The sequence below is a fragment of the Hyla sarda genome, chromosome 3, assembly GCF_029499605.1.
Source record: "Hyla sarda isolate aHylSar1 chromosome 3, aHylSar1.hap1, whole genome shotgun sequence".
NCBI lineage: Eukaryota > Metazoa > Chordata > Amphibia > Anura > Hylidae > Hyla > Hyla sarda.
Window position 1 is genome coordinate 391207857 of NC_079191.1, and position 25325 is coordinate 391233181.

The 25325-nt window shown below is 41.8% G+C and overlaps 1 protein-coding gene across 4 annotated transcripts in view; it reads left to right on the forward strand.

Annotated features, from left to right (window-relative positions):
- Positions 1–12497, forward strand: part of VPS54 (VPS54 subunit of GARP complex) — a 140822-nt gene extending 128325 nt beyond the window's left edge. For 3 of the 4 annotated variants that reach the window (XM_056567985.1, XM_056567984.1, XM_056567986.1), the window contains 10 exons: positions 3020–3201; positions 4927–5039; positions 6025–6088; positions 6176–6281; positions 6507–6594; positions 7131–7252; positions 7897–7977; positions 9079–9186; positions 10623–10717; positions 11308–12497. In XM_056567985.1, coding sequence (XP_056423960.1) covers positions 3020–3201; positions 4927–5039; positions 6025–6088; positions 6176–6281; positions 6507–6594; positions 7131–7252; positions 7897–7977; positions 9079–9186; positions 10623–10717; positions 11308–11413 — 1065 coding nt within the window. In that variant the 3' untranslated portion in view covers positions 11414–12497. The remainder of the gene's footprint in view (positions 1–3019; positions 3202–4926; positions 5040–6024; positions 6089–6175; positions 6282–6506; positions 6595–7130; positions 7253–7896; positions 7978–9078; positions 9187–10622; positions 10718–11307) is intronic. The other variant, XM_056567983.1, reaches the window with a different exon arrangement.
- Positions 12498–25325: the final 12828 nt, after the last annotated feature.

Here is a 25325-nt window from a genome sequence, read left to right on the forward strand (position 1 = left end):
ATGATCGGATCACCTGCGGCGCTGCCTCAGGGATCCGATAATCTATAATGCCGGACGTAGGTCCCCTCACCTGCCTCCGTCCGTCTCCTGGAGTCTTCTGCTCTGGTATGAGATTGAGCAGACCAGAGCAGAAGATCACTGATAATACTGATCAATGCTATGTATAGCACTGAACAGTATTAGCAATCAAATGATTGCAGTAAATAGTCCCCTATTACATATAAAGAGTGTAAATAAAATAAAAATAAAAAGTTAATGTGAAAAATCCCCTCCCCCAATAAAATTGTAAATTGTCCCTTTTTCCCATTTTATCCCTAAAAGGCATAAAAAAAAAAAAAAAAATGAATTACTAAATATATTTTGTATCGCTGTGTGCTTAAATGTCCGACCTATCAACATATGTTAATGATTCTATATGGCGAACGGCGTAAACCTAAAAAGAAATTGCTGCTTTTTTGTCACATTTTATTCCCCCCCCAAAAAAAATTATAAAAAATTATTAAAAGGTTCAATATAAGCAAAAGTGGTAATGATGAAAACTACAGATCATGGCGCAAAAAAATGAGCCCTCATACCTTCCCATATACTGAAAAATGAGAAGGTTATAGGTCGTCAAAATAGGGCAATTTCAAACGTACTAATTTTGATAAAATAGTTTGAGATTTTTTTTAAGCGGTACAATCATAGAAAAGCATATAACATGGATATCATTTTAATCGTATTGACCCACAGAAGAAAGAAAACATGTCATTTTTACCGGAAAGCGTACAGCGTGAAAACAAAACCTTCCACAATTTGCTCAATTGTGGTTTTCTTTTCAATTTCCCCCCATAAATAATATTTTTTTATTTTGTTTGCGCCGTACATTTTATGGCAAAATGAGTGATGCAATTACAAAGTATTGGTCACGCAAAAATCAAGCCCTCAAATGGGTCTGTGGATGAAAATATAAAAGAGTTATGATTTTTAGAAGGCGAGCAGTAGATATGAGTGAAGTTACGGTGATTCGACTCGTCACGAACTTCACGGCTCGGCAGTTGCGGGCTTTATCCTGCATAAATGAGTTCAGCTTTCAGGTGCTCCGGTGGGCTGGAGACTCTCTCCTAGGACTGTATCCACCTTTTCCTGCCACTGGAGCACCTGAAAGCTAAACTCATTTATGCAGGATAAAGTCAGCAACTGCTGAGCCGCGAAGTTCTTGACGAGTCGAATTACTGTAAACTTCGCTCATTTCTAGCGAGGAGAAATAAAACAAAAAAAAAAATTGGCCTGGTCCTTAAGAGGTTAAATCCCTTTAAGATGAATTAGTACATATTGTATCATGTATAAGAAGTAAAAAGAAAGAAAGAATACAGAGTAATGTATTTGACCTAGGTACGATCACGCTGAGCTTCATCACCGCTGTGTGACTTGTGGGCACAGGAACACCCATCATTGTAATAAAAGTCTCACTCACTTGTGTCAGTTGTTATAAAACATTATATTGCTCATTTCCAACAGCTTTCCATGCACTTAGAATCAGTGTGTAGGAACGAAGCACTGTGAGAAATTGCTCTCCCCCAGGCGGTCGGTCCACTTACTTTTGTATGCTGATATGCTCAGATTTCTATGCTTATACATTTCCTAATTTTTTATTTTTTATTTTTTTTATTATAAAAAAATTTTTTTCTTGGAGACTGGACCTGTTTTTCTTTAGCTTAACTCAGGATCCCGGTGCTTTAAAGCGCAGCTGTCATGAAATTTTGGTGCAATAACCTGCACACAGCCTTTGTACTATGTGCAGGTGGTGGGTATAGCAATATTTTTACCTAATATTTGAAGGCTTTCATGACTGCAAAAAATGGTTTTATTCAAAGCCACTGATGGTCGGATAGGCGTGGCGCGAGGTACGCGATGCCCTGCCGCCGCCACGCGCACCCCTACGCCTACCCCGTATGTCAGCGCTGGGACCACTTTGTGATTGACACACTGGTCCCAGCGCATGCGCCCTTCAGCTAATCTAACCTGCGCGCCGCTGTGTGTCATCCAGCAAGTGCTCGCTCCCGCCGCCGTCTTCCTCCTCAGTGCGCCTGCGCAGAGCAGCGCACAATCAGGTTAGTTCTTGATACTAGGTGCAGAGAGGAAGTGCGCTCTGAGGAGGAAGACGGCGGCGGGAGCGAGCGCTTGCTGGATGACACACAGCGGCGCGCAGGTTAGATTAGCTGAAGGGCGCATGCGCCGGGACCTGTGTGTCAATCACATAGCGGTCCCAGCGCTGACATACGGGGTGGGCGTGGTGGCAGCGGGGCATCGCGTACCTCGCGCCACGCCTATCCGACCGTCAGTGGCTTTGAATAAAAGCATTTTTTGCAGTCATGAAAGCCTGCAAATTTCAGGTAAAAATATTGCTATACCCACCACCTGCTCATAGTACAAAGGCTGTGTGCAGGTTATTGCACCAAAATTTCATGACAGTTACACTTTTAATGAATACAGTCATATATGTAACTGAACAAGTTAGGCTACCTGCAACGACCATTAGGGGGAGCTCACTCCAAAAAAGATGATGTAGCCCCCATTGAACTCCATTATAAATCTGTATTCAGCAGTGGTTGCTGCAGGTCGGGAAAGTTTTGAGGGCTAGCTAGACAGGGACAACCTGCCAGGGACCGTCCTGATGACTCTGTGCCTCGCTCCCAGCGAGTGTTTTTACTATGATCCCTCTAAAACATGTTTCATGGTGAATCATACACCATTGCGATATAAAAGCTTGCCCCTATTGGATGCATAAAGATGGAACTGATGTCAGCTTCTCTTTAAGCAGGGTTTGTATACACATGACAGGCTTTCCGAGCATGCTGGGAGTTGTAGTTTTGCAACAGCTGGAGGCACCCTGGTTGGGAAACACTGTTATAATGTTTCATGACACCATGTGATTTCGTATTGCGAAACTCTTTTACATTAAAGCATAGATAATACAGCTGTTCATGTTCTGTGATTTATAACTTGATTCTTTACCTGTGTTTTTTTTTTTTTTTAGGATGGGTTTCTTGAAAAACTGAACTCTTCCGAGTTTGTGTCCTTGTCCCGATCCGTCGAAGCGTTTGTCCAGGATACAGAGAAAATCTGCGGTAGAAAAAGCATGTCTCTCCGAGGGGCTCTCCAGAGCCAGGCCAATAAGTTTGTAAACCGTTTTCATGATGAACGGAAAACTAAACTCAGGTATAGTTTAAGTGTGTAATAGTGAGGTGACTTCTTTAGTGTATATTTACATGTACAGTGTCCTGAACGTATTTGATTCTCAGGATTTGAAGCTGCAGAGTTTAATGTAAACTAAATGATTGAACGCAGCTTCAAATCCTGCATATCAAATATGCACAGGACACTTTTATTGCAAATAGAGACCCTAAGGGGGTTTTGCAGGTAAAAATGGTTGAGGAAATAAATGGGAGCTGCGCTGCACCACCACTACACAGCATGCAGAGCCAAGCCGTCCGGCCCTGTACATTGTTTACACCCAAGCACTGCAGCTTTACCGATCAGTTTATTGGCGGGGATGCTAGGTTGTAAAAGGCTTATATTGTGGACTGGCCACCAGTTATATTCTGGAACACACCTTTAGAGTAGGGTCACACATGCCGTATTTTGCTGCATTTTTGCAGCTGTGTATTTTCCTTCCTATTGAAGTCATTTGGAAGCAAAATCGACTGTGTATTTTGCTACCCATTCACTTTAATGCCCATTTGCAGCAGCAAAATAAGTCATGTGACCCTACGCTTAGGGTGTATTCACACAAACAGTATCCTGAGCCTATTTGATGCACAGAATTTAATACTGCAGATTTGATGCTGTGGTCAGTAATTCAGTTTATATTGAACTCTGCAGCATAAAATCAACAGCTTCAAATCCTGCACATGAAATATGCCCAGGATATACTGTATGTGGGAATACACTCTTAAATTTGAGAAGGCTCCAGCGTGGGTTATAGATAGATAGCAGGTCATTTTATCTTTAGTTTTTCTGTTATAAAAAAAAATTGTGACTAATTAAAGGGGTATTCCCATTTTATAATTCAATGAATTTATGATTGGTGGAGGTCTGACCTTCTGATCCAGAAAAGGAAGAGACTGCAGCACTGGTTTAGTGCTATGGACTCTTCACAGTTTATTCACAGCACAATGGCAATCCGCCAACCCGCTGAGCAGGGCATCTGCTGTGTATGGACGAACAATGAAGCCTGTGGGGTCCAGGAGGTCGGACCCCCATTGATCATCAAGGTAATCATCTTGATTACTGCAAGGACCATGTATATTTACTGCTTAAGCCAGTGTGCCTCCAGCTGTTGCAAAACTACAACTCCCAGCATGCTGGGAGTTGTAGTTTTGCATCAGCTGGAGGCACACTGGTTTGGAAACACTGGCTTAAGCGCAGGCCCAGAACATTTCTTTATAGTGACTGCTGGGTGCTTTTTTGGGACAAATATTGATAATGATCACAGTGAACAGGTAGACTTACAGTACTACCATGGTTTCAATTAAAATACACACAGTGCCAGGTTTCAATAGCTGACCAACATCTCACAAACCCCATTTACTGTCACGCCGTCAGGCGTTTTGATGGGGAAAAATAGCGCTGTTATTTTTACCGACAGATATGCACTCTTTGCCTTTGGAGCCTTCGACACAGAAAATGAAATAATGTCCCAAACCTATTTTAGAATTCGTATTCATGTCTGTGAGACCTTTCAATGTGTTTTATGTTGCCATTCTGAGGTTGTAGCCATACGAGGTTATTTTACATCGCACTGATGTATCAGAGGGAAGTCACATTGGTTTAGTATTGCTGATAGGGAGCATTCAGTCTAACAAATAGCAGCGAGCGCAGCACTGATTAACTGGACGTAATCTGCCAGACAACACTTTGCGAAATCTGTTTTGTTCTCCGCAGCCTTCTGCTGGATAATGAGCGCTGGAAGCAGGCCGACGTCCCCGCTGAATTTCAGGACTTGGTTGACTCCATAACAGATGGCAAAATAATATTACCTGAGAGGAAATCTGGATGTGAGTTGGTATTTAATAATGCAGCGTGTGTCATAAAAGTAACACACAGCAAGCTCCTTCCTACTGTTAGTATTTGTTTATGAGCTCCTGCGGCCGGGGATAGATTATGGAGATGAGCCTTACAATTAGCTCCACTCCATAAGGTTCCCTGGAGAGTTCTCTTCTGTAAAAATCTCTCTGCTAAGTTAACTATACTACATTGTAAGACAGCATTGTCCTTCTTGGTCACAAAGCTTCTTCCAAGGAGGATAGCCAGTCCTTGTGTCTAGGAAAAGGTCTAAAGGGGTGCGCCAGGAAAGTACACGTTAAAAAAAAACTAAAACCTCCAAAACCACTACACTACCTTCATATGTTCCCTGTAAATGATCCAGTTGCCCCTGTTGTCATCCTTCCCTCCTCTTCAGCATGTATACTACATTCCTGGCAGTCATTCCAGCTCTCTTCTCACTGCTGTCCAGCTACCTCTCTGTGAGCATCCCCCACCCTCCAGCTCTCTGAGCAGAGAAATACAGTGTGTGATGGGCCTGAGGCTGCACACACCTCCCAGCTAAAGGGAGCATGACTTCTCAGTGCAGGGCAGAAACCATGCGGTCTGTGAGGGTGGAGGCTGCTTTCAGAGAGGACTTGGACAGAGACACAGACGATGGCTGGATATCATATTTTTCTCACTCCCTGCATGTAAGTGACAATGAAGGCAGAGGTGAGGGGACTAATGAATTATATTTAGACAATTAAGTAGGTTGGTGAGAAGGGGCAAAGAATGGTCTGTACCCTGTTAAGCTGAATCCAATATCCTTTGGATATTGATGAGCATGTTATACCATTAATGTGTATAGAAGATTATATGAAATACCTAATATTATAGCAAATACACAAATAATACATGTAGGTCCTCAAAAGACTCCACTGTACACTGCTGTATGCTTATGTTATAGGGGAGAAGTAGTGATAGATTGTCTTTACAATTCTCTTATTTTATTCTCAGGTGTTGAGGAGCGGAAACCCTCTGACTTTCTTACTGTTGATGGCCAGAAGTACGCTGTCGTTGGGTACGCTGCTTATTCCATTTCTATTTATGAAATTCGGTTCTTTTTTGCTATTTTACATCATTCTCATAACCTCTGGTTTATCTGCAGCACTGTCCTGATTCTGATCAGAATAATTCTGGAGTACTGCAGCTGCGTGGACGACATCCCATCAATAACCACAGACATGCTCACTCGCCTGTCAGAGCTGTTAAAGGTAGGTATCTCACATCCTCTGCACATTTACCATATGCTGCCAGTGGAACTAAAATGGACTTTTGAATGAGTTGAAAAACACAAACTTTTTCATTGCAGTTTAATGAAAACCTCCTCTCCCATTTTTTCCTTTATTAAAGAAACATAGGGGAGTGTACAGGGACTATGAACAGTATAGAGGAGAGAGACTGATCCAAAGGTGATAATCTTTTTCTTTTCTGTTTAGTACTTCAACTCGCGTAGCTGTCAGCTGGTTCTGGGAGCTGGGGCTCTTCAAGTCGTTGGATTGAAGACAATAACCACAAAAAACTTAGGTAATTTTGTTATTCAAATAGTTTCTATAAATACAGATGCAGCAGACATGAGTACGTGATGGACAGTACAATTGCAATAATGTGCTTTTGCATAGGACTACATATAATAAACCTATTTTACTGGCCCAGTTGTATTAACCTGCCTGTCTAAGGTTCGCTCATAGCAACCAATCACAGCTCAGCTTAAATTTTACCAGATTTATCATTTGAAATATGAAATCTAAGCTGTGTTTGATTGTTATGGGAAAACCAGACCGTTTTTGTCTCTGACAAATTGATGAATCTGACTCATTGTCTTTTGACTTTTAGTCTGGGTTCACAAAGTATTTTGGTCAATATTTTTAAACACAGAAAAATAAATAATTGTTATTAAAAAAAAATGTATTATTTTTTTATTTTGTGACAGTTCCACTCCTGGTTTGGGCTAAACATACTGACCAAAATACTGTGTGTGAACCTAGCCCTATAAATATATTATCTTTATAATAATCATTGATAACTGCATTAATGTTATAATTCTAATGTTTGTTTTCCAGCATTATCCTCCCAGTGCCTGCAGCTTATTGTACATTACATTCCTGTAATAAGGGCACATTTTGAGGCCCGAATGCAGCCTAAGCAGTACAGCATGCTTCGACAATTTGACCACATCACTAAGGTAATAACTACCTGGTACATTCCATAGAACATTTGCTCCATAGATATCCTTTTCAGCAGCCTGTAGGTCCCTATTTCCTTACTTACAGGTTCCGTAAATTACAGACCTCCTTAGGGTCCTTTGAATATGTACAGTCAATTACCTGGATATGAGCACAAATCCTCTTAATGCTTGTTGAAAGGATAATCTAATGGGGAAATTGTAGTGAGTGAAGGATTTAGCCATTTGTGTGATCCTCCACCAACATCACTGGAAATCACTGGGCAGCGTTTGCTTCAGCTGATCACAGGGCAGTAATCGAGCCATTCAGCTAATAATCACCCTGTGTGAAAAAGACTTTAAACCTTAAAAAACCTAGATTATTACAGTATCTTGTAGACAGGGAGGAGGGGGATGCAGCTGCAGTTTTTCTGTCTGTACTAGTAGATAGACAGCTGATTGAAGTGGAAGATAGCGCTGGTATCACATCAGGAAGAGAAAATGGAACAAGAAACTAAAAGACACAGGTTAGATACACACAATTTGTAATTGCACTTTATCAAAATAATATCCGCTGCTGCCTGAGCATAGATTGTGAACACTTATAGTCTGTAACCAATCTGCAACATATACAGATAAGTATTTTTATTTTTGTCTTGTAACAGGACTACAATGACCACATAGCGGAAATTTCGGCCAAACTGGTTTCCATAATGGATTCCTTATTTGAGAAACTTCTGTCAAAGGTACCTTCACTCCGTACTTGTAAAAAAAAAAAAAAATTCTCTTTTTAGCTGTAGGAATGCCGGTGGTCCTCCTGCAAAATAGGTGACCACACTGAATCTAAACAAGATCCTGCAGAACCAGAGTGGTCGCTTTCTCTGGTTGCTAGGCTGTCCCTTGAAATTATTTAAAGGAGATCTCCGGCTAAAAAAAAAAAAAAAAGGTTCCCCTATCCACAGGATAGGAGATAAGTAGCTGATCGCTAGAGGTCCGAATGCTGGGGCCGCGATCACTGGGACGGGACGAGCAGCTCGTGCTGCAATCGGCACGCACTCCATTCATTCCTATGGGAGCTCTAAAAAGACCTGAGTACAGCTCTGGGGCATCATCGACGCTCCCATGGGAATGAATGGAGCGCGAGCCGTCAACTGGTAGACAAGCGCTCCTCACTGAGAGCGCCGGGTCCTGTCATGGTGATCGTGGGGACCCCAGCGGTGAATAGGGGATAAGTTGGTTTTCACCAGAGTGCTCCTTTAAAGGAGTTGTCTGGCGACAGAAAAGAATGGGGTTTTGGTGCCAAAAATCTGTAATAAAGCGACTTACTAATATAGTGTTATTATCAAAAGTTCACAGATCATTTATTTCAGCTGTGCTCTCCCTTTCAGAATCTCCACTTTGTTCCAACCAAAAAGAAAAATATGAGAACTGGTCTAGAGCAATAATCTAGACCAGTGTTTCCCAACCAGTTTACCTCCAGCTGTTGCAAAACTACAACTCCCAGCATGCCTGGACAGCCTTCGGCTGTCCAGGCATGCTGGGAGTTGTAGTTTTGCAACAGCTGGAGGCACATTTGTTGGGAAACACTGATGTAGACCATTATCTTAACATGATTCCTATTATTCCCATTATTATGGATTGAGCCCTGAAGAAATGGAAAAAAAAAATAATTATAATAAATAAATATTATATATATATAATAAATATATATATATATATAATCTGTATTGTGTCAGACATTTTTGCTTGCTGTTTGTTGATGTCTCCCAGATAAGGTGACTCTTGTTTGCATATGATATGTGGTACATGATGCCTAAAATGGTTTAACATATGTTTCTCTCTTCTAGTACGAGGTAAAAGCCCCTGTTCCCTCAATGTGCTTTAGAAATATCTGCAAGCAAATGGCTAAAATGCACGAAGCTATTTATGATCTACTGCCTGAGGAACAAACACAAGTAGGTACCTCCTTAAGTATAAAAAAAAAAAATTTCACTATTAAAGGGGTATTCCAGGCAAAACTTTTTTTAGATATATCAACTGGCTCCGGAAAGTTAAACAGATTTGTAAATTACTTCTATTAAAAAATCTTAATCCTTCCAATAGTTATTAGCTGCTGAAGTTTTCAGTCTAACTGCTCAAGGATGATGTCACGTCCCGGGAGGTGTGCATGATGGGAGAATATCCCCATAGGAACTGCACAGCTCCCGGGACGTGAGTCATCAGAGAGCAGTTAGACAGAAAACAACAACTCAACTTCAGAAGCTAATAACTATTGGAAGGATTACGATTTTTTAATAGAAGTAATTTACAAATCTGTTTAACTTTCCGGAGCCAGTTGATATATAAAAAAAAATTTTGGCCTGGGATACCCCTTTAAGAATAGCACTCAGATAGATGGTTGTCCGTATAAAGGACGGATGGCTGTAGTCCACCAGAGTGCAGTTCTTCATTCAGGCTCTAATAAGACATATATATATATATATATATATATATATATATATATATATATATAAACAAGGATTATCTTCATAAGACAACTCCTATAATATGAGCAACAGCTCCAGTTTTCCACTGCAGTTATTTTGTAAACCATTAAAAAAAATCTTTTATATAACCATATAATGTCATCTAATTTTTATACAAGTTAGGTGAAAATATCCACAATTTTTTTTCCTATGTTCAGCAATGTCACAGCCCCACATTAGGGCTATTTTTTATATTTTCTCAACATTTTATAGTTCACACGTAGTTTTTTGGTCTATGTTTTGGCTAGTCGTTTTAACTAAACCCAGGAGTGATTCCAAAACACAGAAAAAGTTCAAATCTTTATAGTTTTTTTTTTGCAGTTTCCTATGTACCAGTTCCACTCCTGGTTTGGGCTGAAAATACGAACCAAAATACTGTGTAATTCCAGCATTAAAGGGGTTATCCAGCAATAAAAAATAAAATAAAAAACATAATTTTTTTTTTCAAAAAACAGCACCACACCTGTCTGTGGGTTGTATGTGGTATTACAACTTGGCTCCTTTCACTTCAATGGATCTGAGCTTTAACATGACACTCAACCAGCACATGAATAAGGGACAATTTTTTAATTTTTTATTTTTTTTGTTGTTGTTAAGAAATCCGCTATTTTTCTATTGCTGAATAACCCCCTTTTAATCCATCTTGGGTCTTCTGCACCATTAGTTCTTATGCACCAGTGTGCTGCACCTTTATACCTGCAACATGTTATACAAGCATATTTATTCTAAATCAGTAAGCATGTTCTAAATAGGAAAAATAGGTGGTAAGTCAAGATGTTCTTACACATCCCAATGTTCTTCTCAGCTCATTCAGTTTTGCAGCTGTCTTTATAGAGTTCTGATATTATTTTGTTGCTTTAATGCAGAGTCTGTTCCTCCGAATAAACACAAGCTGCAGACGTCACCTAAAAAATCAGCTGTGTCACCTGAATGTCATAAATGACGGAGGTCCCCAGCATGGGTGAGTATCCCCCTCTGTGCAGTCCAACAAATGTGCATTAAATGTATATACTGTATACAGAGAGAAATATATGATAATACAGGTGTGAAGTATTTGTCTTTCGGAAAAGTGGTTTTCTGACAATGAAACCTATATTCTGATTTAATAAATTAATATATATTGGTAAATAAAGTTATTTTACTGCTTATCTGTGGTCTTTCATGCTTATCTTCTGCTTCTGATGCAAATGGCCTGCTCTGTTGTCTTCATTACCCCAACTTCCTGTGTAGTGTACATCCTGTAACCAACTTCCTACTGGCCCACTACCCCTGCACCCGCAAGACCCTCCCTTATAGTGGGAGGAATATAGAGTTGGCTGAAATCCCAGCTAGAGTGTACAGCAGGAACAGAAAGTCTATTACAGGAAGATGGGCTAATAAAGACAACAAGCAGACAGTTTGCATCAGAAATGCTACTATAAGAAATGTTACCTTATTGTCAGATAACTCCAGTTGTAATGATACTTTATATAGTTTATATATACTTTATAATCTGGTGAGTGGACTATGTGCCACATTTTACAGCTGACACGAATTGCTTTCTGTTTACAGAATGGTAGCAGCAGATATTGCCTTTTACACTGGAAATGTCCAAGCTCTAAAGAGTCTTAAGGATTTGGACCTAAATATGGGTGAAATTTGGGAGCAGAAAAGGTGATATCTAACCAAAGGAGAGAAAAAAAAAAGACCTTGATCTTTCAAGTATGTGTACGATTGGAAGTGTTATACACAAGACCTTAATGTAAATTCCAAAGTGCAAGTCAGGGGCTGCAAGATGGTGGTTTCCGGTAACTGGATCCGGCCTGGCTGTCAGGGACGACCCGTAACTATTCCTCTCAATGAACAACTGATGAACGATTTACAGGGGAAAAAAAAAAACCTCTTTATTTTTCATTAAAAACAACCTCAGGTTTTTGTTTATTTTTTGGACCAAATCCAAACAAGTGCATGGCTGCAACACAGCTCCCCTTATGTCAGATCGCCTGTATTAATAAGTAACAGGATCCCCCTTTCTGCAAAAGACTTTCAAAGGCTTCTCTTGTAATGTATAACAATGGTACAGATTCCCTGAACACTACGTATTGACAGAACCGTCACTGTAATTTGTGATTTCTCTATTTAAGACAACGCTGGTTGTGTATATACAAAAGCTGGGCATTTTAGCAGTGAAGAAATCGGAAGGAAAAAGCTTTAATGGTGGTTGGCGGCCGAGCAACTGCGGGAGTAAGTGAAGGTCCTTTGTTCACCTGCTTTATTGTCTGTCCTCAAACTGGATACTGGGTTTTCTATTTCAAAGGCCCTGTTACTTGCCCTCTAAGCACAATGGAGTAATTGATCCTTGATGCACAGGGCAGGCTTCTCTGTGCCAGACTCTTCATGCTCAAGTAATATGTGGCTCTCCAGGGTGATGGCGGGAGGGCGATCGCTCAGGAGCTGAGGGGCCACAGGTTGCCACATCTCCTCTGTGTCTTGCACTGCTCCGGTAGAATAACTCCATAGTAATGGTGCTTTGATTAGCTGGTATCCTTCAGATAGCTTGGGGACAATGCTATTAAATTGCTGGTATTTTCAATCAGTATTTTTGTACAATATATATATATATATATATATTTTTTTTTTTTGTTTGTTTTAAATTAAGGTATTTTTGCTCTTCCCTTACTCGGTGAGGGCGAAAGTATTTATTTTGCAGTATCTGCTATTGATGTGGATATTTTCTGATTGCATTTTTAAGTAAATTTCAATCAATTAAGAATGATGTTTGTCATTTGTGTGTGTTAAGACAGACAGAAGCGTAGACATCTATCTATTTATCTGTCTATCTTTTTATCTATCCGCGCACACTTACATACATACATATCATGAGTACCGTATATACTCGAGTATAAGCCGAGTTTTTCAGCACGATTTTTCGTGCTGAAAACGCCCCCCTCGGCTTCTACTCAAGTGAGCTCTCCACCTGTCAATCCCTTCTCAGTGGTCTTCAACCTGCGGACCTCCAGATGTTGCAAAACTACAACTCCCAGCATGTCCGGACAGCCGATGGCTGTCCGGGCATGCTGGGAGTTGTAGTTTTGAAACATCTGGAGGTCCGCTGGGTTAAGACCACTGCGGCCTTCGTCATCATCAAGACCCCCCTTTAGTTTTCTACTCTCCTCCCCTCGGTGGGAAGGAAGAGTGAGCTGGTCCGGGCCATCTGTGCTGCAGGGACCGTCCGGTGGGGAGGTTTAGTTGTTCTGGGCTGTCCATCTTCACCTGGAGGCCCTCTTCTCCGCTCCGGGCCGGCCCCGGACTAGTGACGTTATCTTGACGATGACACACAGGGACGTCCATCCCTGCGCATCAACGTCCCTGTGCGTCGTCGTCAAGGCGGCATCACTAGTTCGGGGCCGGCCCGGAGCAGAGAACAGGGCCTCCCGGTGAAGATGGACAGCCCGGAACGACTAACCTTCCCCACCGGACGGTCCCTGCAGCATAGATGGCCCGGACCAGCTCACCCTTCCTTCCCACCGAGGGGAGGTGAGTAAAAAACTAAAGGGGGGTCTGGATGATGACAAAGGCCGCAGTGGTCTTCAACCTGTGGACCTCCAGATGTTTCAAAACTACAACTCCCAGCATGGACGGACAGCTGATGGCTGTCCGGGCATGCTGGGAGTTGTAGTGTTGCCACATCTGGAGGTCCGCAGGTTGAAGACCACTGATGAAGGGATTGACAGGAGGTGATGATGAAGGGGGGGGGGGGGGTGATGACGGGGTTGATGACGGAGGGGGTGATGATGACGGGGGTGTTAATGATGGGGGTCTGGATGATGACAGGGGGGATGATGTATTTCCCACCCTAGGCTTATCGTCGAGTCAATAACTTTTCCTGGGTTTTTGAGGTGAAATTAGGGGCTTCGGCTTATATTCAGGTCGGCTTATACTCAAGTATATACGGTATATTCAAAGGTAATATTGCACATACAAAAATACTATTAAAAAAAATAATCCTAATATCTTGTCGCTTGCAGTTTGGCTTCTACCAGTAATTAGCTGACACTTTGTAGAGTTCACTTCTCAGCTGTGTCCTCACCATTATAACAGGCAGGATTTCAATCAACTGTAACACCTACATACAGATGACAGTGGATCCACCATTAACATTAGGTGATGGTAACTGCTCCTCCCTCCCGCTCCCTGCACAATGACTTCAAAGGCCACAGAGCAGGCCTATAATACCATAGAAGTCAATAAATCAAGTCAAACTACAGGTTCCTATGGTCCATGTGGCTGCTCTAAGTCATATCTATAAATGCTGTTACAAGCAGCTCAGGCAAGATGGCTGCCCCCATAACCATGTATAGAAAATAGATGCTACATATAGAAAATAAAATCTATGAAAAGGACATACATCTGGTTTTAACTGGTTAATAAAATATTGCTGATACTTTCACTTTAAAGGGTACCTCTCATTTCAGCCAAGCAGCAGGATCCCAGGGCAAAACCTTGTGTTAAACATTGGGGGGAGATAAATAAAAACTACCAAATGGTCTATTCCATCCTATAGATACACATTAAGAAAATCAGTAGCACTTCACTCCAATTATAATTTCACAGCCCATACGGCTCAGCACTATAGTAATACGAAACAGCACTGAAACCAATTCAGAATGGATATGATCCACTTGATTCAATTAAACCAAAGTTTCAATTTCAAATTGTACATTTTGGGCATCACAATCTTTATCAACCTGGTTATCGGTAGATCTATCAAAAAAGTCAGCTGTGCCGAGCAGCCGTCATCATGAATCACATGGACTATTGAATCTTGAAGTCACCACAGGAGTAAGGGCATGTCTATCTGTAACACACAAAGATCCAGACTGGTGCACACAACAGTCTATAAATGTATTGTTTCACATTTGTTTATTGGTCCGCTGCATCCAAAGGTACAGACACAGCGACCACACCCCTTCCCATAGACTTGCATTAGGGGGCGTGGCGTGACGTCACAATGGGCATGGCTGTGACGTTACGAGCCTCGCAGGCCGCACCCATCGTTCAGAACAAAATCTTTCGGACGCAGGGGCAGTGGAGTACACCTTTCAATGGGCACTGTCACTTAAAAAAAAACACTTTTAACATGGTGTAGAGAAATGTCAAAGATTGTCTCAGTCAGCAGTGCTTCTCTCCCTCATAGTTACATAGTTAGTATGGTTGAAAAAAGACATACGTCCATCAAGTCCAACCAGGGAATTGAAGTGAAGGGTGTAAGGGGATAAGGGGAAGGGATGTAGTTTTATAATTCTGCATAAGCATTAATGTTATTTTGTTCCAGGAATGTATCTAACCCTGTTTTAAAGCTGTTAATTGTTCCTGCTGTGACCAGTTCCTGAGGTAGACCGTTCCATAAATTCACAGTCCTCACGGTAAAGAAGGTGTTACGCCCCTTTTCTTCTCCAGACGGAGGGAGTGCCCCCTCGTCCTTTGGGGGGGGGTTTAACCTGGAACAGTTTTTCTCCATATTTTTTGTATGGGCCATTTATATACTTATATACGTTTATCATATCCCCCCTTAAACGTCTCTTCTCAAGACTAAACAATTGTAACTCCTTTAATCGCTCCTCATAGCTAAGATGTTCCATGCCCCATATTAGTTTAGTCGCGCGTCTCTGCACCCTTTCCAACTCCGCAGTGTCCCTTTTATGAACAGGCGACCAAAACTGAACAGCATTTTCCAGGTGAGGCCGTACCAATGATTTATAAAGGGGGAGTATTATGTCCCTGTCCCTCGAGTCCATGCCTCTTTTTATACATGACAATATCCTGCCGGCTTTGGATGCAGCAGCCTGACATTGCATGCTATTCTGTAGTCTGTGATCTACAAGTACACCCAGATCCTTCTCTACCAGTGACTCTGCCAGTTTAATCCCCCCTAAGACATACGATGCATGCAGGTTATTAGTACCCAGATGCATAACTTTACATTTATCCACATTGAACCTCATTTGCCAAGTGGATGCCCAGACACTTAGTCTATCCAAGTCATCTTGTAACTTATACACATCCTCTATAGACTGTACCGTGCTACAAAGCTTGGTGTCATCTGCAAAGATAGAAACAGAGCTGTTAATACCATCCTCTATATCATTGATAAATAAATTAAACAACAGCGGGCCCAGTACTGAACCTTGGGGTACACCACTAATAACCGGGGACCAATCAGAGTACGAATCATTGACCACCACTCTCTGGGTACAATCCATGAGCCAGTGTTCAATCCAGTTACAAACTAAAGTTTCCAAGCCCAAGGACCTTAACTTACCTGTCCGACGTCTGTGAGGGACAGTATCAAATGCTTTGGCAAAATCCAGGAACACTATATCCACAGCCATTCCCTCTGTCAAGGCTTCTACTCACCTCTTTATAAAAGCAAATAAGATTGGTTTGACAACTTCTATCCTTAGTAAACCCATGCTGGCTATCACTTATAATACAATTATCCCCTATGTATTCCTGTATGTAATCCCGTATAAGTCCTTCAAACAATTTACCCACAATGCACGTTAGACTTACCGGTCTATAATTGCCTGGCGAAGACCTAGAGCCCTTCTTGAAGATTGGTACCACATTCGCCTTGTGCCAGTCCCTTGGCACAATACCAGACACCAGAGAATCTCTAAATATCATAGTTCTGATGATGATTGGGAGTCTGAACACCCAGACCCCGACCAATCAAAATTGTTGACAGGACTCTAAGACACACCACTAGTGGAAGCTTGCTGCATAGTGCTTATACATCCAATTCAATAACAATGCAATAAACTATGCAGTAAGCTTCCGCTAAGGGTAAAGGTAACCAGCATGATATCATGCCAGGGCATGGTTTACCTATACACCACCCGGGGCAGACCAGGCACGGGGCAAATAATCACTCCAAGGCAAGGTTACGGATAACTGGCTTTACTGAGGTTGGAAAGATGGTACAATCCGTTACAGTTCAGATTAGTACGAAGGAATTGCAGGGTGAACTTTGGGAAGCTTATCGGCTTGCTGGGACTTGAAGTTGATTGTGCTGTATATGACTGACTTGACTTGCAAGCAGTCCACGCTAGACTTTAGTGACTTAGACTTGACTACTTGTCTTGAGTTAATCCACGGACTGCACTGCTTACCACAAGGCTTTGACTTTCACCTCGGTAGTGGGGTTAACTGGTAGTTGATGCGTTGTTGCTGGACTAGGCCTCAGGCCTCCTTCAGATCACCTCACAGACAGACGTCACTCCTCACCAAACTGTACCTCAGCACAAGACTGCAGAACTGAACTCTGACCTCACTATATATATATATGGGAGCAATTTAGAGAGATCCCATTGGCCGGATAAGTCATCTGGTTCACCTTTGCATACTCCCCTAACAACAAGGTTCATAGCAACAGGATTCCTAAAGTAACAGTATCAGAAAAATAAAGCTCTTATTGTTAAAAGGCAGTGTTAAAAATGTTTCTTGGACCCTGAATTTACACTATAATAAAGGTAAATAATTACTTAAAGTTTACTTTCAGTTTAAAACTGTACAGTATGTATGTACAACAACAAAAATTACAAAAAACACCTTTCTGGTCACCTTACCCTTACTCATGGCTTACCAATTTAAAACACTCTATAATACTATAACACTATGGAAGTGACCTAACCCAGGGTGTGGTTTGGATGCTGACAACACAAAAAAATGTTAACCCCTGCATGTAAATCAGTAAAAACTTTATAATTTCATTAAGATTTATCAAGGGATTTTTTTTCTTGTTTTTTTTCTTTTTTTTTTTTCTTGCTTACAAAAGTCGCACAAAAAGTTGCACGTGGGCCTACGCAATTTTTTTGTGCGACTTTTGTGGTTAAGCATTAAGTACCAATCAGCCCTACCTAAACAATTTTTCATTTTCACTTTGCAGTGGTCGGGAATCTATCAAGTGCGAATGTTGCATTTAAGCAATAAAGTCGTAAACCCCCTTCAAAAAGACCTGGCTTACAAAACTTGCTTTTGACAGCATTTTTTAAAAGTCGCACAAAAGTTTTGCGGAGCTCCACTCCTCGGCCACCTGCCCACATCTACATCCTGCCCGTTAGCTGGTGCAACTACAACTCCCAGGATGTCCTCACTGTAAGGGTATGCTGGGAGTTGTACTCCTTCAAAAGATAGCGGACGGGTGGTAGATGCGGGCAGGTGGCCAGAGAGCAGAGCCGGCTCACTAAAAGAAATATGAAGGTACAGCATTGTAATTTCATATTTCTCACCTGGAGCCCTGATCACGTCTCCCAACGGGAAATATGAAATTACAGTGCTGTACTTTCACATTCCTGTGAGCCAACCGGCTCCACTCCCCACCTGCCACCCACATCTACCAACTGCCAGGTAGGTGTTGCAAGACTACAACTCCCAGCATGCCCTTATAGTAGGACATTCTGGGAGTTTTAGTTGCAACAGCCACCTCCAGCTGTTGCTAAGCTACAACTCCCATGAGGGGAGTTGTAGTTTAGGAACAGCAAGACTCCAGCTGGTGCTTAACTGGTGGCTCGCTGTTGTTAAATTACAACTCGTATAATTTCGCTGTCTGGAAATGATGTGGGGTTTAGTTTAGTAACAGCTTTAGGCTCCCAGTTTGGGAAACCCTACTTTATGGGCATTCTCCCCAGGGGAGAGTGCCATAAATGTGCTAACCCTTTTTTTTGGTTTATTTTAATTTTTTTTTTTTTTTTCATTTAAGATCTGTGTATGCAGAGGACTACTTCGGATTCGGTGGACTATGACGATGATGCACGTTTTATTTTGTTGCTTACTGTCAATAAAAGGGTTAACAAGGTCTTGTGAGGGAGTGTTTTTTGCGTTAAAAGTTTTTAAAATGTGTTTTTTTTTATTTACTTTACAGGCTTAGTAGTGGAAGCTGTCTTATAGACTTGAGTCCATTACTAAGCCGGGCTTAGCGTTAGCCCCAATTACAGCTAGCGCTAACTCCCAATTATTACCCCAGTACCCACCGCCACAGGGTTGCTGGGAAGAGCAGGTACCAACAGGCCCGGAGCATCAAAAATGGCTCTCCTGGACCTAGGCGGTAACAGGTTGGTGTTATTTAGGATGGCCAGTAACAATGGTCCTAGCCCACCCTGGTAACGTCAGGCTGTTGCTGCTTGGTTGATATCTGGCTGGGAATGAAAATAAGATAAGATATGATAGGGCCAGGGACTATTGATAGGATTCAGATTATTGGGCAGACTAGATGGGCCAAATGGTTCTTATCTGCCGACACATTCTATGTTTCTAAAATACGGGAAACCCTATGCGTTATTTTTAAATTTTTTCATAAATAATTCAATAATAAAAAAGGGTGGGGTTCCCCCTCCCCTGGGGTGGGGTTCTCGGCCAGATACCAACCAAACAGCAACAGCCTAACGTTACTGGGGTGGGCGATGACCATTTTTACTGGCCCTCCTCAGTCTAAATAACACCAGCCTGTTACTGTTAATACTGGCTCGTCCTGGCAACCCTGTGGCGGTGGTTACCGGGGTAATAATTGGGGGTTAGCGCTAGCTGTTGATACTAACACTAAGCCCCGGCTTAGTAATGGACTCAATCTATAAGACAGCTTCCACTACTAAGCCTATAACATAAATAAAAAAACATATTTAAAAACTTAAAAAAAAAAAAAAACACTCCCCCCACAAGCCCTCGTTAACCATTTTATTAATATTAAACCAAAAAAATACTGATCACCGTAGTCCACCAAATCCGAAGTAGTCCTCTGCATACACTGATCTGAAATGAGAATAAAAAAACACAAAAAAATGGGTTAGTACATTTAGGGGGAAAAAAAAGTGGTAAAAAAAAATGTAATACACACACACACATATATATATATATATATATATATATATATATATATATATATATAATCACAAATTTTTTGTACAGCTGTGACTTGAGGTTGGGTTACAAAGTGGTGTTCTGAAGGCATTTATTGTTTTTTGCTTATGTGTTCTAAAAAAAAATGGTATTCAAGTGAATTCTTGTTTTTGCTTATGTGAGCCAAATTTATCAACCCCCTGTGATAGTATGATAAATATGTCACACATAAGCAAAACCAAAGAAAAAAATGACTTCAGAACTCCAAAGCAATAATGATAAATGTCCCTCACTGTCCATGTCCACTTACGGGTATACTTACTCTGTGTCCCATTCTTCAGTAAGTTCTAAATAGAAATTTTCTTTTCTCTCTCTCCTCCTCTGGTATAAGAGTGGGGGTGTTACTGTAATTGCTGTTTTCACTTTTAAATTGAAAAATTTATAAAATATAGAATAATAAAAAGAAAAACATAAGATCAGTCCTTCTGTTTCAATCTCATGAAGCTGTTGTATTAATGGTAAAAGCCTTTCTACCTCTCTAAGTAGAAGCCTCCTCCCTCTACCTCCATCCCTTAAACACAATTATCTGTCCCAAATGGTGCAGGGCCTGACCAGAGGGGGCGCCCTACTAGACTTAATATTAAGCAACAGACCTGACAGAGTAACTAACTGCTTGGACACATACTAGTCCTGCTGTGTCCATGCGTCATGGACCCACTTCCTTGATTCACAGCTGTGAGCGCAGGGCTCACAGCTGGAGGAAAATCCTTCCACTGTCAGCTTGTGTCCCGCTACTGTCAGTGAGGACATGCTGGGAGTTGTTGTTTTGCTAATGCTAGGGGAGATGTGAGCAGACAGCATACTGAGGGAGGGGGCGGAGACCTGGGAATAAAAGGGTCAGAAATAAAAGAAAACCAATATGGATGAATAAGAACGTTAAGGGAGCAATAAATGACAAAAATAAAACAGAACGGCAGTGAAGAAGCATTAAAAAGCTATAGAGAAAAATGTAGAATATGTAAAAAACAGATAAAAGCCGCAAAAAAAGAGACAGAAAAACTCATGGCCCAAGAGAGTAAAACTAACCCCAAAATATTCTTTAGCTATATAAATAGCAAAAAGGTCAAAAGTGAAAGTGTAGGCCCTTTAAAAAATGATGAGGAAGACATACACGGGGATCAGGAAAAAGCAAATATATTAAACAAATTCTTCTCCACTGTATTCACCGAGGAAAATGAAATGCCAGGTGAAATACAGCGAGATAAGGAAAACTCCCCAGTACAGGTCACCTGTCTAACCCAGGAAGAAGTACAGTGCCGCCTACAAAAATCAAAATAGACAAATCACCAGGTCCAGATGGCATTCACCCCCGTATTCTAAAGGAATTAAGTTTTGTAAGACCCCTATTTTTTAAAGGGGTTCGCCACTGCCTTAACCTACTTTTGGCAGCTAGTTAGTTCTGTGGCTATATGTTGTTATGGCTTTTTTTCATGTTGCTAACTGTTCTGTATGTGGTGTTTTACTTACCTTTTTTCCAGACCCGGAAGCTGGTTTCTTCATTTGCTTCCTGCCTTGCCTCGACCACTTTGTTTCTTTTCTTCCGCCGCCATCTTGCCATCGGGACGTCACCGTGGAGGGTGGTGTGTACGGGCCCGCCTCCCGTGCGACAGAATCCTCAGTCGTCATCAGCGCGCACCCTCCTTACTTTCAGCTTCTTCTAAGCTGAATGCGGATTGGGCTGCTTTCGGCGAATCGGATGCCGTGATGGGCGCATGCGCAGTTGGTCCTCGCTCCGGAGGATCATCTGTGCATGTGCCATAGTAATGTCAGCATCGGGCCTGACGCGCTGGGGGTTTGTTAACCCTAACGTGGCCAGAGCTGAGTTCCGGAGCGCTGGACAGCTCCTGAAGGTTTGCTATGGCAGCGTTTTCCAACCAGGGTGCCTCCAGCTGTTGCAAAACTACAACTCCCAGCATGCCCAGACACCCGAAGGCTGTCTGGGCTTGCTGGGAGTTGTAGTTTCGCAAAAGTAGGTTGAGGCAGTGGAGAACCCCTTTAATATTCAGGGACTCTATAGTGACAGGGACTGTTCCCCAGGACTGGCGCATGACAATGTGGTGCCAATATTTCAAAAGGTGACCCCGGGAATTATAGACCTGTTAGTTTAACCTCTGCTGTATGTAAATTGTTTGAGGGTTTACTAAGAGATGCTATTTTGGAATATCTTGATAAAAATAAATATACAACCCCATATCAGCACGGCTTTATAAGGGATTGGTCCTGTCAAACTAACCTGATCAGCTTTTATGCGGAGATGAGCTCCAGACTGGACCAGGGGAAATCTCTGGATGTTGTATATCTGGAGTTTTCCAAAGCATTTGATACGGTGCCACATAAAAGGTTGGTACATATAATGAGAAGGATTGGGCTGGGGGAGAATGTGTGTAAGTGGGTAAGTAACTGGCTCAGTGATAGGAAACAGGGTGGTTATTAATGGTACTTATTCTGATTGGGTGACTGTTACTAGTGGGGTACCACAGGGGTCAGTCTTGGATCCTGTTCTGTTTACTATATTTATTAATGACCTTGTAGAGGGGTTGAATAGTAAAGTATTAATCTTTGCAGATGTTACTAAACTCTGTAAAGTGGTAAACACTATAGAGGACAGTGCACTGTTACAGATGGATCTGGATAGGTTGGAGGTTTGGGCTGAGAAGTGGCAGATGAGGTTCAACACTGATAAATGTAAGGTAATGCACATGGGGAAGAAAAATCCGGCCTGGGATTAAGTATTAAATGGGCAAACACTTGGGACAACTGATGGGGAAAAGGACTTAGGAGTCTTAGTTAACAGTTAATATAGCTGTAGTAACCAGTGTCGGGCAGCTGCTGGCAAGGCAAATAAAATCATGGGGTGCATCAATAGGGGCATAGATGCCCACGACAAGGAAATAATTCTACCGCTGTACAAATCACTAGTCAGACCACACATAGAATACTGTGTACAAGAAAGATATAGTGGAGCTGGAGAGGGTTCAAAGATGGGCAACAGGGTAATACGGGGAATGGGAGGACTACAGTACCCAGAAAGATTATCAGAATTAGGGTTATTTAGTTTAGAAAAAAGAAGGCTTAGGGGAGACCTAATAACTATGTATAAATATATCAGAGGGCAGTACAGAGATCTCTTCCAAGATCTATTATACCCAGGACTGTATCTATAACAAGGGGGCATCCTCTACGTCTAGAGGAAAGAAGGTTTCCACACCAGCACAGATGGGGGGTTCTTTACTGTAAGAGCAGTGAGACTGTGGAATTCTCTCCCGGATGAGGTGGTCATGGGGAACTCTGTAAAAGAGTTCAAAAAGGGCCTGGATACATTTTTGGAGAGTAATAACCTTGCTGGTTATGTATACTAGATTTAAAGGACAGAAGGTTGATCCAGGGATTTATTCTGACTGCCATATTTGGAGTCGGGAAGGAATTTTTACCTCTAGTATGAGGGTTTTTTGCCTTCCTCTGGATCAACTCAGTAGGGACTCAGAGTTATAGGTTGAACTTGATGGACTCTGGTCTTTTTTCAACCTTATGAACCATGTTACTAAAGCAGCAGTGCTTTCAAAACACTGCCTTAAAGGTTTCTTCACCTTTTTGATTGCTCATGCGCGCAGTGACTGGATTGACCCCCTCTATGTTCTGATCACAGGTGAAGGGATTAAGGAGATTTAAGGAGAGAATCGCGTGCTGTGGGTTTTCTATATAGTCTGGCATAGATTTTGACTGTGCCCTCATCCTCTGTATACTAATAATATGTCAAGGAATTCAATTTAGCTTCCACCATGATTAAATGTGAACCTAAGATTAAAATAGTTCTGGTTCAAGTAATTCACAAATTGTGGAACTTGCAATTCTGTCCTTCCCCAAATGGGAATATCGTAAAGCACCCATAACACATGACAACCCCAGAACTGATTGGCTAATTGTGAGCAATTGCTTAGCCGGGGGACGGACACCCCCCCCCCCCCCTATTATGGACACAAGTCTACCCCTGATCTTGGGTCTGGAGACCTGTACTGAGACCATCATAAGAGACTGACCTCCCGTCCACACGTTACAGCATGTCGTTAAGACAAGAAATCACATGACTCGACTGCAGTAATGCAATGCATGGATGCAGCTGAGCTGGGATGAACCTAGTAACACTCCAGGAATACTGGTGGGGACAGTGTTATATAATAATAATGTTATCCTGTCTGCATCTTTTAATCAATTGACCTTAGAGTCTTCTATCAGACCTCACTGTGGCGGTCACCGACAATTCAGTTTGGGGAGGTCCAGTCTTGGTTAGGAATTAATCTAGAAACCGTTGTGGAACATGGCTCTCTGTTTTTTCTGACCTGTTTTTATTTTCTTATTTTTACATAATTATGAAGGGCAGACTTTTTTTTTTTGCTGAGCTGTTGTAACAGAGCATGCCCACAACACTCTCCTACACACATCACAGTGCATAGTGGGCATGATCTGTGATATGTGTAGGAAAGTTTTGTGGGAATGCTCTGATGTGTGTAGGAGAGTGTTGTGGGCATGCTCTGTGATGTGTATAGGAGAGTGTTGTGGGCATGCTCTGTGGTGTGTATAGGAGAGTGTTGTGGGTATGCACTGCGATGTGTGTAGGAAAGTGTTGTAGGCATGCTCTGATGTGTGCAGGAGAGTTGTGGGCATGCTCTGTGATGTGTGTAGGAGAGTGTTGTGGGCATTCTCGGTGATGTGTGTAGAAGTCACTGTACAGGGAGGCAGCAGAGGTGACCTATCCCTGTCACCTACCATAGGATAATATGGCAGCTTGCCTCACCAACCAGGATTGTGACTTTGGGGGGGCCCAAATTTTGCATATAGTTGTTGGTCACAGACATGAAATCGGTATCAGACTTTTATGGCATATTTTATGGAAATATCATACCTTTCTAAGATTGTATAACCCTATATAACTATATAAATGGCACCAAAAAAAAGTTCTTCCTTCTGAATTCCCACTGAGTTATCTGCAGATTCTTCTCAGACGTCTTAGATACAGAATTAGAAGTTTAGTGGGTGTTGCTGAGGACAATGAAGCAGAGCGCTCATTCATTCTTCATATTAGTGGTATTTTCTCAAGTCATTAAAGCTACTAATGCTTTAATGGATTTCACTTTCATATACTAATTTAATTACTTCAAAATGTAACTTTTTCTAATTGATTTCTAGTCGTTGAATTTGAACAATGTCATTATTACATTACAGCTGTATAATTATACTTGATCTTGAGTCTAGGACGATTTGACATGCATATGTATTAAGGCTGCACAATTTATTGCAAAAACAATCAAACTGCAATATCAGCCATTCACTGGTACGTGACTGCAAAATCCTGCCATTATTACCTTGCATTTGAATTTCACGGCCGAGTGCCAGACCCGACCCCTGTGTGTATGTAATATGGTGCCGGGGTGTGCGGGAAACCTAAAAAAAAAAAAAACCTCATACTTAACTAGCCCCTGTACCTGGTAGGTCTTCCGCAGAGCCTGCTTTCCTCTATGCAGTCCTGGTATTTTCTCTGTGCTTCTTTCTTCAGAGACAAGCAGCTTGCTGTAGCACCTGGCCACAGTGATGTCCTGTCTCGGACAGGGACTGAGTGGGAAGGTCCTGCAACCAGCTTC